This window comes from Phyllobates terribilis, unplaced genomic scaffold (genome assembly GCF_046119375.1).
Source record: "Phyllobates terribilis strain yellow unplaced genomic scaffold, ASM4611937v1 Scaffold_10__3_contigs__length_209671492, whole genome shotgun sequence".
Classification (NCBI taxonomy): domain Eukaryota; kingdom Metazoa; phylum Chordata; class Amphibia; order Anura; family Dendrobatidae; genus Phyllobates; species Phyllobates terribilis.
Genome location: NW_027362770.1, coordinates 180,524,511 through 180,538,021, shown reverse-complemented (window position 1 = coordinate 180,538,021; position 13,511 = coordinate 180,524,511). Strand labels below are relative to the sequence as shown.

General features: G+C 45.7%; 1 protein-coding gene across 1 annotated transcript in view; it reads left to right on the top strand.

Annotated features, from left to right (window-relative positions):
* ITPR2 (inositol 1,4,5-trisphosphate receptor type 2) overlaps positions 1 to 13,511 on the top strand; it is a 294,636-nt gene that overhangs the window by 78,447 nt on the left and 202,678 nt on the right. Inside the window, exons 3-5 of the mRNA XM_073649236.1 lie at positions 5,786 to 5,901; positions 11,664 to 11,750; positions 11,969 to 12,127. Of these exons, the coding sequence (XP_073505337.1) occupies positions 5,786 to 5,901; positions 11,664 to 11,750; positions 11,969 to 12,127 (362 nt within the window). The remainder of the gene's footprint in view (positions 1 to 5,785; positions 5,902 to 11,663; positions 11,751 to 11,968; positions 12,128 to 13,511) is intronic.

The following is a 13,511-nucleotide window of genomic DNA, read 5'->3' as shown; positions in this document are numbered from 1 at the left end:
ATAGAACACTGTGAAGACGTCATCATGAAATCGCTTATATTTGACACAGCAGTGACATTACCTAAAATTGGACGTCCTTCAAAAATTGATGTAAATACAAAAAGAAAATTGGTCAGGTAGGCTGCCTAGAGGCCGACAGCAACATTAAAGGAGCTGCAGGAACTTCTGACTAGTCCTGGTGTTGTCCTACATGTGATAACAATCGCCCTTATTTTTCATATGTCTGGACTGTGGGGTCGGGGCGCAAGACAGAAGCCTTTTTGTTACAAAGAAAACATCCATACCCGGCTATGTTTTGCCAAAACCTCCATCACGTCTGCAAAAAGCATGTGGGGAACGTGTTATGTCTGATGACTTTTTGGACATAATTCCAATAGGTGCAAAGTCAACACTGCGCATCAGCAGAAGATCACCATCCCCACAGTGAGGCATGGTGGAGGCAGCATTATGGTTTGGGACTGCCCCCACCATGCCTCACTGTGGGGATGGTATTCTTTTTTTTAAGGTGGTGGGAATTAGGAATAGTTTCAAATATCAGTCAATTTAGTAATGAATCAGTTAGGTTAAAAATCTGAAGATGAAGAGGAATTTCACCTTTCAGTACGACAACGACCCCAAGCGACCTCCACATCAGTCAGAGAGCCAGAGAATGGCTTCTCCAGAAGATCAAAGTTTGGGAATGGCCCAGACATGAATCCAAGAGTCAATCTGTGGGTGCAGATGTGGAGCCAGCAAAGATCACCAAAGGCACTTCAATAAAGTATTAGTAAGGATGTGAAGATTTATGCAACCACATTATTTTACTTCCTTTTTCCACCCAAAATGATTTCAGTTTGTTTCTCAGTGGATTTTTACAGATTCCAAGTGAAATTATTATTCTACAGGGGTGTGAAGACTTTCTACGTAGTTTTTTTTTTCTTGTCGGCAGGTAACTCGAGGCTCAGGCCTGTGTTAGTTTCGTCCTCCAGACTTTGATGTGCGGCCTGTGGCCCCGGGTGGAGCGCTTTTCTCTTCTCTTCCATTTCTTAATCCTTTGTGTGCTTTCCTCTCGCCCGTGTGTCACTTTCGGATGTGGCGGGGTCACAGTCGCTGGGAATCCATTGTGTGCGCTGTTTGCATTGTTCTTCTCTGTCGGCTGTGGACGAGTAAATAGATCCCTGATTCCTGTCACTCAGGATTATAGAGCGCAAGGAGGAGGATGAGCCAAGGGCAAAAGTAACAGTAGATTTTTCAAAGGAAAAAAAACCCTGTGATGCCTGCAGTGTAAAGCATGGGGGAGACATAGAGCAGCATCATGAGCATCCCGTGAGACAGGAGACGCCAGTAGACAATGCGGCAAAGCTAAGGTCACCGATGATAGATTTTTCCTAAACAGTGCTAGGAATATTTCCTGTAAGGGCTGCAGTGTAAAGCATGGGGGAAAGACAGAGCAGAAGCCTGGGCTAATGATCATACAAGATGAATGCTTCTGTACTAGTCATTAGTAATGGTTAAAAAGACTAAATGGTTTTCCATATAAACCATTGTATCAACTGGAAAGGCTGCAGGGTAAAGCATGGGGGAGAGACAGAGCTAATGTTGAGTCAGGAGATACTTTTAAGCCGGGGGCCTATTATCATCCTTTTTTTTTTTTTCTTTCAAGTTGTAGGAACATTTTCTTAGCATGACTGCAGTGTAAAGCATGGGGGGAAAAAATAAAGTAGAGGCCATTTATGAAATAGAATGTGGATTTTAGACATTCTATAGCAATCACTGATCCCTTTAAGGAAACATAGAACGTGTGATAATGAGCGGCGGCAGAACCCGGACCTGGGACCCGGGGCCGTGGACTTTTATATTTGCTGGATATATCTTTTATCTCGATCCCTCACAGATACGACCTCGGCTCCATTCACACCTGGAGTTTATTTAGTATTAGGAATTAACCATTTATTGTCCCAGACGTTCTTCTTGGCCCGGACCTTCCACCGGCGGTCTGATATCAGAGATCCCGAACTATTGAAGTCTTCTGTAAAGAACGTCTCCTGCTCCGGAGGACCTGACATGTCCGTTCATTCCATAGACTGCCTATTGATTTTCAGTGTAATGCCTTATTCCTCCAGCGGAGGCACTGCAGGGAAACAGAACACTTATTTCCCACCCATTGCAGCTGATCGCTGATAATCCTGTGATTATCAGCAGGCAAAAAAAAAAGGACATTTTTTGAAGAGAACCCCCTTTGAGGACAGTAATTCGGGGATATTAAATGGCGCCAGTTGTCTGGAGCCGCTAATGACTCACTGAGAGGGGCGGCGGGCAGGAGTCCTCTATAATAATAAGGATTAAAGTGAAGGTTTGTATCAGTAAAGTAACCCCTTTAAGGGAGCTGAAAACAACCCCTTTAAGGGAGCTGAAAACAACCCCTTTAAGGCAGCTGCAAACAACCCCTTTAAGGATGCTGCAAACAACCCCTTTAAGGCAGCTGCAAACAACCCCTTTAAGGCAGCTGCAAACAACCCCTTTAAGGCAGCTGCAAACAACCCCTTTAAGGAAGCTGAAAGCAACCCCTTTAAGGAAGCTGAAAGCAATCCCTTTAAGGGAGCTGAAAACAACCCCTTTAAGGGAGCTGCAAACATCTCCTTTAAGGGAGCTGCAAACAACCCCTTTAAGGCAGCTGCAAACAACCCCTTTAAGGCAGCTGCAAACAACCCCTTTAAGGCAGCTGCAATCAACCCCTTTAAGGCAGCTGCAAACAACTCCTTTCAGGGAGCTGCAAACAACCCCTTTAAGGGAGCTGAAAACAACCACTTTAAGGGAGCTGAAAGCAAAATTCCTGGTCACTTTCCCTTTAAATAGTTTTTTTTTTTGAGTCTTAAAGAGGAAATGCCTTTTTTTCCTGTTCCCTAAGATTTCATTGTGTCCTGACTTTTCTTCCTGAAGAAAGTGATCCGCAGCAAACGGGCAGCGACGCGAAAGTTTCTGGTAACGCCCCAGACCCCCCCTTTGATCCCTTTCAGAAGAATTTTTTTTTTTAATTTGTGCCATATTGAAAACCTTTTGACTATTTAAAGGGGTTTTTACACTTTAATGGCTCATCGATCAGCTGTGATCTCCTATAGAAATTGTAAGCAAGTGCTATCGTTTCCCTGCAGCACCTCTGCTGGTGAAATGCGGCATTACAGCAACAAAGCAAATTTAAATCAATGGGTTGTAATGACGGGCCGGGTCCTCCCGATGTGGGGGACGCTCTTTATAACCACTTGGTCGAGGGACTTCCCTTTCTTATAGGGAACGTGAAAATTTGTTTTTAAAAAATTTAAAGGGGGTTGTCCGAAATCTGTCAAGAATTATCCAGAAGAGCTGAGGATGAAATAAAATCCCCAAATAACTAAACCGACTAGCAAACTCTGCGTAGGTGTGTATATAGACCCCCTCTATATACCGCTTTCTCTATAGGTGGGGCTTAGACATGATCCACTGGCTTCTCGTCTTGTGAAGTGGGACCCACATCTATCAGACTCTTATTCCACACCAAAAATGTATAAGTTGGGAACACCCCTTTAATTCCTATTAATGGTTACATGTATGCAAAAAAGAGGAACGAAAAAATAAAATATCCCAAAAATAATAATAATAACAATAATAAATAAAATAATAATAAAAAAGCAATGAAAAAATAAAATAACCCAAAAATAATAATAAACACATAAATAAATTAAAATAACCCAAAAATAGTAATAAAAAAAGCAATGAAAAAAATGACACAGAAATAATAATAAAAAAGCAACGAAAAAATAAAATAAAATAACCCAAAAATAATAATAATAAAAAATAAATTAAAATAACCCAAAAATAATAATAATAAAAAATAAATTAAAATAACCCAAAAATAATAATTAAAAAGCAATGAAAAAATAAAATAACCCAAAAATAATAACAATAATAAAAATATAAATAAATTAAAATAACCCCCAAATAATGAAAAAGCTATGAAAAAATAAAATAAAATAACCCAAAAATAATAATAAAAAAGCAATGAATAAATAAAATAACCCAAAAATAATAATAAACACATAAATAAATTAAATTAACTCAAAAATAGTAATAAAAAAAGCAATGAAAAAAAGACACAAAAATAATAATAAAAAAGCAACGAAAAAATAAAATAAAATAACCCAAAAATATTAATACGAAATAAATAAAATAACCCAAAAATATTAATACAAAATAAATAAAATAACCCAAAAATAATAATAAAAAAAGCAATGGAAAAAAAAAAATAAATAAAATAATAATAACATTTTTTTTTGGAATGACGGCGCCCATGCACCTGTGTAAGCGACAACAACCAGCCAAGTGTTTTGCACGGCAGCGAAACAAACCGCTAATTGTCCTTCCAACAGGAAGAAAGGTTCCTGCCTGCGCCGAGCCATTACCCGCACAGACACGTGAGCCGCCGCTGCTGTGTTTGTTTTTTGGTTGCTGGATAATAGCAACCGCTAATTACTCCGGGCGGCGGCACAAGGACATCTGAAGGCTGCAAGGTTGCTGGAGTTAATATCCACAGGCAGAAATTGTGAGAAAATCTCCAGGTCGTACTGGTGCATTTCAGTCCCAATTAAAGGGATTGTCCGAAATCAGAAAAACATGGCTGCTTCTCTTTCCATTTGGAAGGAAAAATAGCAGCGTGTGATCCGTGGGAACATTTGTCCCATGGAAATGAATATAAAGCTTCATCAAATAGTATCTAAAGCCATTTTTCATGTGGATTTTGGAGCAGAGTCTATCAACGCTTCGCCGTCATTTCTGACTAGTAAGCTGCTTTCTCGCATCTTCTTTTTTGCATCAAATCCAATTCAGAAAGAAAAAAACTATTTTTGAAAAAAAAAAAACGTTCCCTAAATCAAAATGTAGTCTTTTTTTTTTTTTTTTTTTTGTGTGGATTTTTCAGCCCAAAAATATCCATGTCGAAAACCTCAGTGTGAATAGGTCCTTAGTATTTGGGAGAGTATTTGCTCACTACGGATTACGACATCTACTGCGGCGTGCCCTGAGATCTACATCCCCCCACACAAAAATATACCCCTGTATAATGGTGCTCAAATGACGTCCGCCACAATCCTCTCCGTCCCCATCAGCCGCTGTCCCGCGTGATTTCACGCCGCCGTCGCGTCGCCGCATCCCTTTGATGTGATCTGGGAAAACAGCAGTTGGAAACGAAGATTAGATACCGGGGCTCTGCGAGTACAACAAATAACAGTATGTCCTTCCGTTAGTCGCCGACTAGTGATGGGGGAGGGCGCGCGTGCAGTTACTTTATACTTAAAATGCTATTCCCGTCTCCATAATCCTATCCCAATATGTAGTAGGTGTAATAATAATAATATTAGAAATTTAGTATAGTTCTTCTGATTATCTCTGTCACTTACCCCATGTACAGGGCATTGCAGTAGCTCAGGTATCCATGGTTACCACCACTCACATAATGACAGTTAGTTGTAAGTGCTCGTAGCCATGGATATTTAATGCAATTCCCTACACATGGGGTAAGAGATAATCAGAAGAACTGTGTTACTAATATAGTAATATATTGCTATGTACTACTGTTTTTCTAATTGGAGGTATTGGGTAATACTATTGCGATAGGATCTTTAAGGTGGGGATACCCCTTTAAATCTCATTTGGGGTTTAGAAGTTGCCAGTTTTTCACATGGAGGAGCGTGCCGCCATATAGTGCACCGTAAGGCATCGTTCACACGTGCAGGGTGGCGCTCGGTATTAATGTGCTCTTGTGTCTCCTTCGCAGATTGTCTCTTTAAGGTCTGTCCCATGAACCGATACTCCGCTCAGAAACAATTCTGGAAGGCGAAACAGGCGAAACAAGGGAACAACACCGAAGCTGCGCTGCTGAAGAAGTTACAGGTCAGTCCACGGGCTGCCATGTCCTGTCACCAGCCCAGAAACCTAAAAACCCTCTCTTGTTCCTCCTGGAAATGAATGAATCAAGTTGACATGTGGGTGTTACCTTGTCAATGGGGGAGGGTGGTGAAACCAGTAAGGACACACTGGAGTGACAACACCCACTTGTCACTATGGACATGCATTGCCAAGAGTAATAACTGAGGGACTGGAGGCACTGCTGGGGGTTGTGGTCATGTGACACCGACATTGGAGGACGCAGTGCTGGCTGCCTTTTATCAGCGTCTCCTTGCCACATGGAGGTCACATATGATAGGAATGAATGCGCCTGCAGACTTAAAGGGCCAGTGCAAACACCTCCTTATATCTCAGCTTCCCAGAGTTGAATAATATATCAGTTGTAGACCCCAGGGGCAACAAATTGTCTAAAAAGTCACAGCAGTGCCCCTTTAGGACCCTTTGCTCCCCTTTAGGACCCTTTGCTCCTCTTTAGGACCCTTGGCACTCCTTTCGGACCCTTGGCTCCCCTTTAGGACATTTTACTCAATTTTAGAACCCTTTGTTCCACTTTTAGAGCCTTTGACGCACCTTTAGGATCCTTTGCATCCCTTTAGGACCCTTATTGCCCCTTACTACTCTTTTCGCCCCTTTAGGACTCTTGGCGCCCCTTTAGGACTCTTGGCGCCCCTTTAGGACTCTTGGCGGCCCTTTCTGTCCCTCGGCGGCCCTTTCTGTCCCTCGGCGGCCCTTTCTGTCCCTCGGCTCCCCTTTCTGTCCCTCGGCTCTGCTTTAGGACCCTTGGCGCCCCTTTCTGTCCCTTTGCTTGTCTTTAGGACCCTTTGCTTGTCTTTAGGACCCTTGGCGCCCCTTTCTGTCCCTTTGCTTGTCTTTAGGACCCTTTGCTTGTCTTTAGGACCCTTGGCCTGTCTTTATGACCCTTGGCTTCTCTTTAGGACCCTTGGCTTCTCTTTAGGACCCTTGGCTCCTTTAGGTCCCTTGTCGGTCCTTTAGGACCCTTGGCGCCCCTTTAGGACCTTTAGGTTCGCTGGAATATACTCAGCCGCTGCCTCCCCTCCTACAGCAGAGTTGTTTCTTTACACGCCTGTTTTACCATTATTGCCGGACCCTTGTCATACCCCCGGTCCCGACTTTCCTGCTTTTGGCTATGTGCGCATGTAGCATTTTTGATGTGTTTTCGCTATGGTTTTTCGCTGTGGAATCGCAGCGAAAACGCTATGTAATCCGCCTTCCAGGTATAGCAATAATAATCCTGATGTGCTACCATTGCAGAAAAAAGGGAAGCATGTCCATTGTGCGCGCGTTTCCGCCACGAATTCGCGCCCATGACTTGAATTGAACCGCAGCAAATCTGCAGGTATAATATCTATACCTGCGGATTTTCTGTGTTTCAATTAAAGGCAATGGGCGCGAATTCGCAGCGGAAACGTGGTGCGGGTGGTACCCATGTCGGCTGAGGAGGACTACTACTCCTCTCATTCGACCGCCGCTCCCGCTAATAACAGCGAGAGCGGCACGGCTGGGGGGAGCAGTAGTCTCCTCAGCCGAGCCAGCTACTACACGGTGTAAAAAAAGAAAAAAAAAAGTAAAAAATGAAAATAAAAAACACTATACTCACCTGGTGTCCCCCTGGTCTTTCTTCCCCGGCGATGTCTTCAGCCCGGCAGTACACTGCGGGGAGGTCCTTGCTCCCAGCAGTGTACTTCGCTGCCAGGACCTGCGTTCACGTGAGCGATCAGCTGATCGCTCACGTGACCCCACCGTGGGAACATTCTGAATAATGTTCCCATGGTGGTGAGCTCACCGGGGATGACCAGCTGATCTTCAGCTGATGAACCCCAGTGACCTCCTGCAGCATGTACACTGACAGGGGTGATTTTACACCCCTGTCAGTGTACATTCCTGGCTTCTACAGCAGTGACATCAGTGATTGCTGATGTCACTGCTATAGAAGTGACCCGGATCGCCGAGGGACAATCGTTGGCATAATCGTGGACTGCGTCGTGACGGCGGACAGGTGAGGGATATGGTTGTTTGCTTTTTTTTCCTTTTTTTTCAGAAGATCGATGGCTTCGCGGACAGAGTACAATAAAAAAAAAATTTAAAACCGTGTGTTTTTTATTTCATTAAAATACTTTATTCTGGGCGTATCTTTTATTGAAAAAGCGGCAACCATTTTACTACGCGGTTTAGACGCCCTCCATTACTAACCTGGGCTTCACATCAGCTGCCAATACAAGGCTAACGTGAGCCTCAACCCCATTACCCCACTCGCCACCGCTACAGGGCAGTGGGAAGAGCGGAGGCTAAGCACCAGATTTGGAGCATCTCATGAATGCCCCATTTCTGGGACTGCTGAGGGGTGAAATTAATAGCCGCGGAGGGGGCTAGTATCTATAGCCCCTTCCCTGGCTAATAATATCAGCCCGCAGCTGTCTGTTTAGCCTTTTATGGTTAGATTTTATAGGCAGACACCACGTCAATTTTTTTCTGGGGTCCCCCTGTGATCTAGCCAGTAAAGGCTAAAGAAACAGCTGTGGGCTGATATTAATAGCCAGGGAACATTGTTGGCTAATGGCCCCTTCCCCGGCTGCTAATATCAGCCCCCAGCGGTCTGCTTTCCCTCTGCTGGTTATAAAAATGATGCGGGAGCACACCCCATTTTTTTTTTTTTTTTTTTTTTCCAATTTAGGCTCTGTGCCCATGATCCGGACGTAGCAGCGCTTTGGACGCATATTTTTGCTGCTCCCAAAACGTTGCATTCTAATGAACACAGGTAAATCCACATGTGTTCACTGAACTGCGTATTTACCACATTCAATACTTTCTAGTGGTCAAATTTATGTTGCGGAGACTAGCGACTCCACAAGAGAATTTGACATGCTGCGATCCTGAAAGACGCTCCGCATGTCAGTGTCCACGGGTGATTTGCAGCCTCTGATGCACTCATAGTGGACATGGGATTTCTAGAGATCCCATCCACTATGCTGTAAGATCTGGACGCTGCGGGTTTGACGCTGCGTCAAACCTGCAGCGGCTCCTGATCGTGGCCACGTACCCAAACTCACCTGCAGCATGTCAATTTCTGTAGCGGACATGCTAGTCTCCGCTGGAGATTTTGACCAATTGAAATGTCATTATATTCGGTGGATTCACATGTACCAACAAAAAAAGTGCGTCATTAGAACACAGCGTTTTGGACGCAGCGAAAATACGCTGTATCCAAAGCGCTGCTGAGTGTTGTTCGTGGGGACGTAGGGGCTAAGGAAACAACTGTGAGCTGTTAATAATGGCCAAGGACCATGTTTGCCCAATGGCACCTTCCTAGGCTGAAAATAGCAGCTCTCAGCTGCCCTAGAAATTACTTGAATGGAAATGCTAATGAGATTGGGTGAATGGGATTAGCTGACACCTAGCTCTTTTGTTTGGTGATGACAAGGTGTCTATCAGACCTTTTCATGACCAAACCTAATTAAAGTAAAGAGTTAAATAAAGACACAGCGCAAACACTTTATTTGAAATACAACAGACACATTCTTTAATCATTTTAATTAACCAATAAACTCTCCCCAGTTCTGAATGTAATCCAAGGGTTAAAGCAATGTCCCACCAGATAACTTTATTTAGCTCCGAAAAGCAGTCATTAATGTACAAAAACACTTCAAAAAGCGCATCAAAACGCGGCAAAATTACGGCTAAACCGCAAGGTTTTTACACAGCATTTTTCCTGCCAAGGAGATGCATAAACGCTCAGGAAATTTTTGCTTCAAATCCTGATCGTGCGCACATAGCCTTTGACTGTTCCTAATCTGCAGGATTGGGGCCGCACCCAGCATCCTGGAAAGGAGAGCAAGGAGCTGTGCGAGGCGCGCCACCCTGTCCCCAGGGGGTGAGAGTGTGAAGCGGCCACTTTTACCCTGAAATAGGTAATAAATACAGGTTTGTCGCTTTTGTACAGTCAGAGATCCGATTCTGGGAAAGATTTTGGTGACTACCAATATGGCCACCCTTAAAGGGGTTCTCCAGTTTTGTATAAATAATGGAAATTCCTGCGCTAGGACCTCATGTTTCTTCCTGTAAGCACTAGGACCCTGCATTTCCTCCTGTAGGCAGTAGGACCCTGAATTTCCTCCTGTAGGCAGTAGGGCCCTGTGTTTCCTTCTGTTGGCACTAGGACCCTGAATTTCCTCCTGTAGGCATTAGGACCCTGTGTTTCCTCCTGTTGGCACTAGGACCCTGTGTTTCCTCCTGTAGGCACTAGGGCCCCGTGTTTCCTCCTGTAGGCACTAGGGCCCCGTGCTTCCTCCTGTAGGCACTAGGGCCCCGTGCTTCCTCCTGTAGGCACTAGGGCCTCGTGCTTCCTCCTGTAGGCACTAGGGCCTCGTGTTTCCTCCTGTAGGCACTAGGGCCCCGTGCTTCCTCCTGTAGGCACTAGGGCCTCGTGTTTTCCTCCTGTAGGCACTAGGACCCCGTGTTTCCTCCTGTAGGCACTAGGGCCTCGTGTTTCCTCCTGTAGGCACTAGGGCCCCTTGTTTCCTCCTGTAGGCACTAGGGCCCCATGCTTCCTCCTGTAGGCACTAGGGCCTTGTGTTTCCTCCTGTAGGCACTAGGGCCTCGTGTTTCCTCCTGTAGGCACTAGGACCCCGTGTTTCCTCCTGTAGGCACTAGGGCCTCGTGTTTCCTCCTGTAGGCACTAGGGCCCCTTGTTTCCTCCTGTAGGCACTAGGGCCCCGTGCTTCCTCCTGTAGGCACTAGGGCCTCGTGTTTCCTCCTGTTGGCACTAGGGCCCCGTGCTTCCTCCTGTAGGCACTAGGGCCTCGTGTTTCCTCCTGTAGGCACTAGGACCCCGTGTTTCCTCCTGTAGGCACTAGGGCCTCGTGTTTCCTCCTGTAGGCACTAGGGCCTCGTGTTTCCTCCTGTAGGCACTAGGGCCCCGTGTTTCCTCCTGTAGGCACTAGGGCCCCGTGTTTCCTCCTGTAGGCACTAGGGCCCCGTGTTTCCTCCTGTAGGCACTAGGGCCTCGTGTTTCCTCCTGTAGGCACTAGGACCCCGTGTTTCCTCCTGTAGGCATTAGGGCCCCGTGTTTCCTCCTGTAGGCACTAGGACCCCGTGCTTCCTCCTGTAGGCATTAGGGCCCCGTGTTTCCTCCTGTAGGCATTAGGGCCCCGTGTTTCCTCCTGTAGGCACTAGGACCCCGTGTTTCCTCCTGTAGGCACTAGGACCCCGTGTTTCATCCTGTAGGTGGCAGGATTCTGTGTTTTCTCCTTTTGGCACTTGGGGACAACGTGCAGCAGTTTAGGATTTCTGCTCCGGGAGGTGTAACAATACAGTCTCATTGTGCGGCCGGGTCCGTAGTTCATGACCTTACCATGTGGGAGTTATGACATTTTCCACGCTGCCACTAGATCATTGTCCTTTTTCTATGGGTTGATAGTCTGCCCTTACGTGATCTAATTAGCGGTGGTCTGGTTAGGGACACCCCCATTAATTAGCTGAATGAAGTGGTAGTCCTGCAGTACAAAACACAACCACAGCCCAACAGTGGCGCTGCACCTGGTAAACAATAGCGATGCCAGGCCATTGCGATCAAAGTATCACTGTGCTGATCTCTTGGGAGGTACAGTCTGAGAGTCAAATAGTTGAAGGATTCAGGTCTCCTCAGCAGCACAGAGTATTTCAGGAGAAGAGTATAATGAAATAATTACCCTTATCGGAGGTAGTGACTCGGTATTCTCGTCTCTCCGCAGCACGCTGCCGAACTGGAGCAGAAGCAAAATGAGTCGGAGAACAGAAAACTCCTGGGAGAAATTGTCAAATACAGCAACGTCATCCAGGTACGATCCGTATACCGCCATATAGCGCTACAGTGCGTGATATGACTCCTCACTCTATGACAGAACGTACCGCATCGGCGCGGAGCTACACATCTGTTCACACTACCACCTACTGTTAGGTCCGGTAGACCACAGAAGCTCACCGCACATGACGTGATAGGTGCAGCCATTATAATGCTTTCGTGTCGTAATACTTTTAAATAACTTTTCTTTGACAGTTACTCCACATCAAAAGTAACAAATACCTCACCGTTAACAAGCGGCTGCCGGCCCTCCTGGAGAAGAACGCCATGAGGGTCTCCCTCGATGCTGCCGGGAACGAAGGCTCCTGGTTCTACATTCAGCCCTTCTGGAAGCTCCGGAGCGAGGGAGACAATGTGAGATCATAGGCACTTGCGGACTCGTCCAAGTGGATGATGTGTGGTCTGAGAGGTCATCTCATTGATTAGGCACTTGCGGACTCGTCCAAGTGGATGATGTGTGGTCTGAGAGGTCATCTCATTGATTAGGCACTTGCGGACTCGTCCAATTGGATGATGTGTGGTCTGAGAGGTCATCTCATTGATTAGGCACTTGCGGACTCGTCCAAGTGGATGATGTGTGGTCTGAGAGGTCATCTCATTGATTAGGCACTTGCGGACTTGTCCAAGTGGATGATGTGTGGTCTGAGAGGTCATCTCATTGATTAGGCACTTGCGGACTCGTCCAAGTGGATGATGTGTGGTCTGAGAGGTCATCTCATTGATTAGGCACTTGCGGACTCGTCCAATTGGATGATGTGTGGTCTGAGAGGTCATCTCATTGATTAGGCACTTGCGGACTCGTCCAAGTGGATGATGTGTGGTCTGAGAGGTCATCTCATTGATTAGGCACTTGCGGACTTGTCCAAGTGGATGATGTGTGGTCTGAGAGGTCATCTCATTGATTAGGCACTTGCGGACTCGTCCAAGTGGATGATGTGTGGTCTGAGAGGTCATCTCATTGATTAGGCACTTGGGGTCTCTTCTAAGTGGATGATGTGTGGTCTGAGAGGTCATCTCATTGGTTAGGCACTTGGGGTCTCTTCTAAGTGGATGATGTGTGGTCTGAGAGGTCATCTCATTGGTTAGGCACTTGGGGTCTCTTCTAAGTGGATGATGTGTGGTCTGAGAGGTCATCTCATTGGTTAGGCACTTGGGGTCGCGTCTAGGTGGATGATGTGTGGTCTGAGAGGTCATCTCGTTGTTTGGACAATTGGGGGCTCGTCCGGGATGAACGTTGATAATGTGTCGTCTGAGAGGTCATCTCATTGTTTAGACACTTGGGGGTTCATTCGGGCTGGATTTTGATATGTAATTGAAGAGGTCTCCCCACCCTTGAGGCACTTGGGGGTTCATCCAGGACAAACATTGATTATGTGTGTTGTGTGTGGTCATCTCATTGTTTAGGCACTTCGGGGTTCGTCCGGTGTAAGCTTTGATGATATTTATTGAAGACGATCTCACCTTTGAGGTACTTGGGGGTTCATCCAGGACGAAAGTTGATGAAATGTAATTCAAGAGCACTTCTCACCCTTGATGCACTTGGTGGTTCACTTGGGACGAATGTTCATTATTTGTGGTCTGAAATGTAATCTTATTGTTTAGGCACTTGAGGGTTCGTCCTGTATGAATTTTGATATGTAATTGAAGAGGTCTCCTCTCCCTTAAGACACTTGTAGGTTCATCCGGGACGAATGTTGATTATGTGTGGTCTGAGGGGTAATCTCATTATTTAGGCACT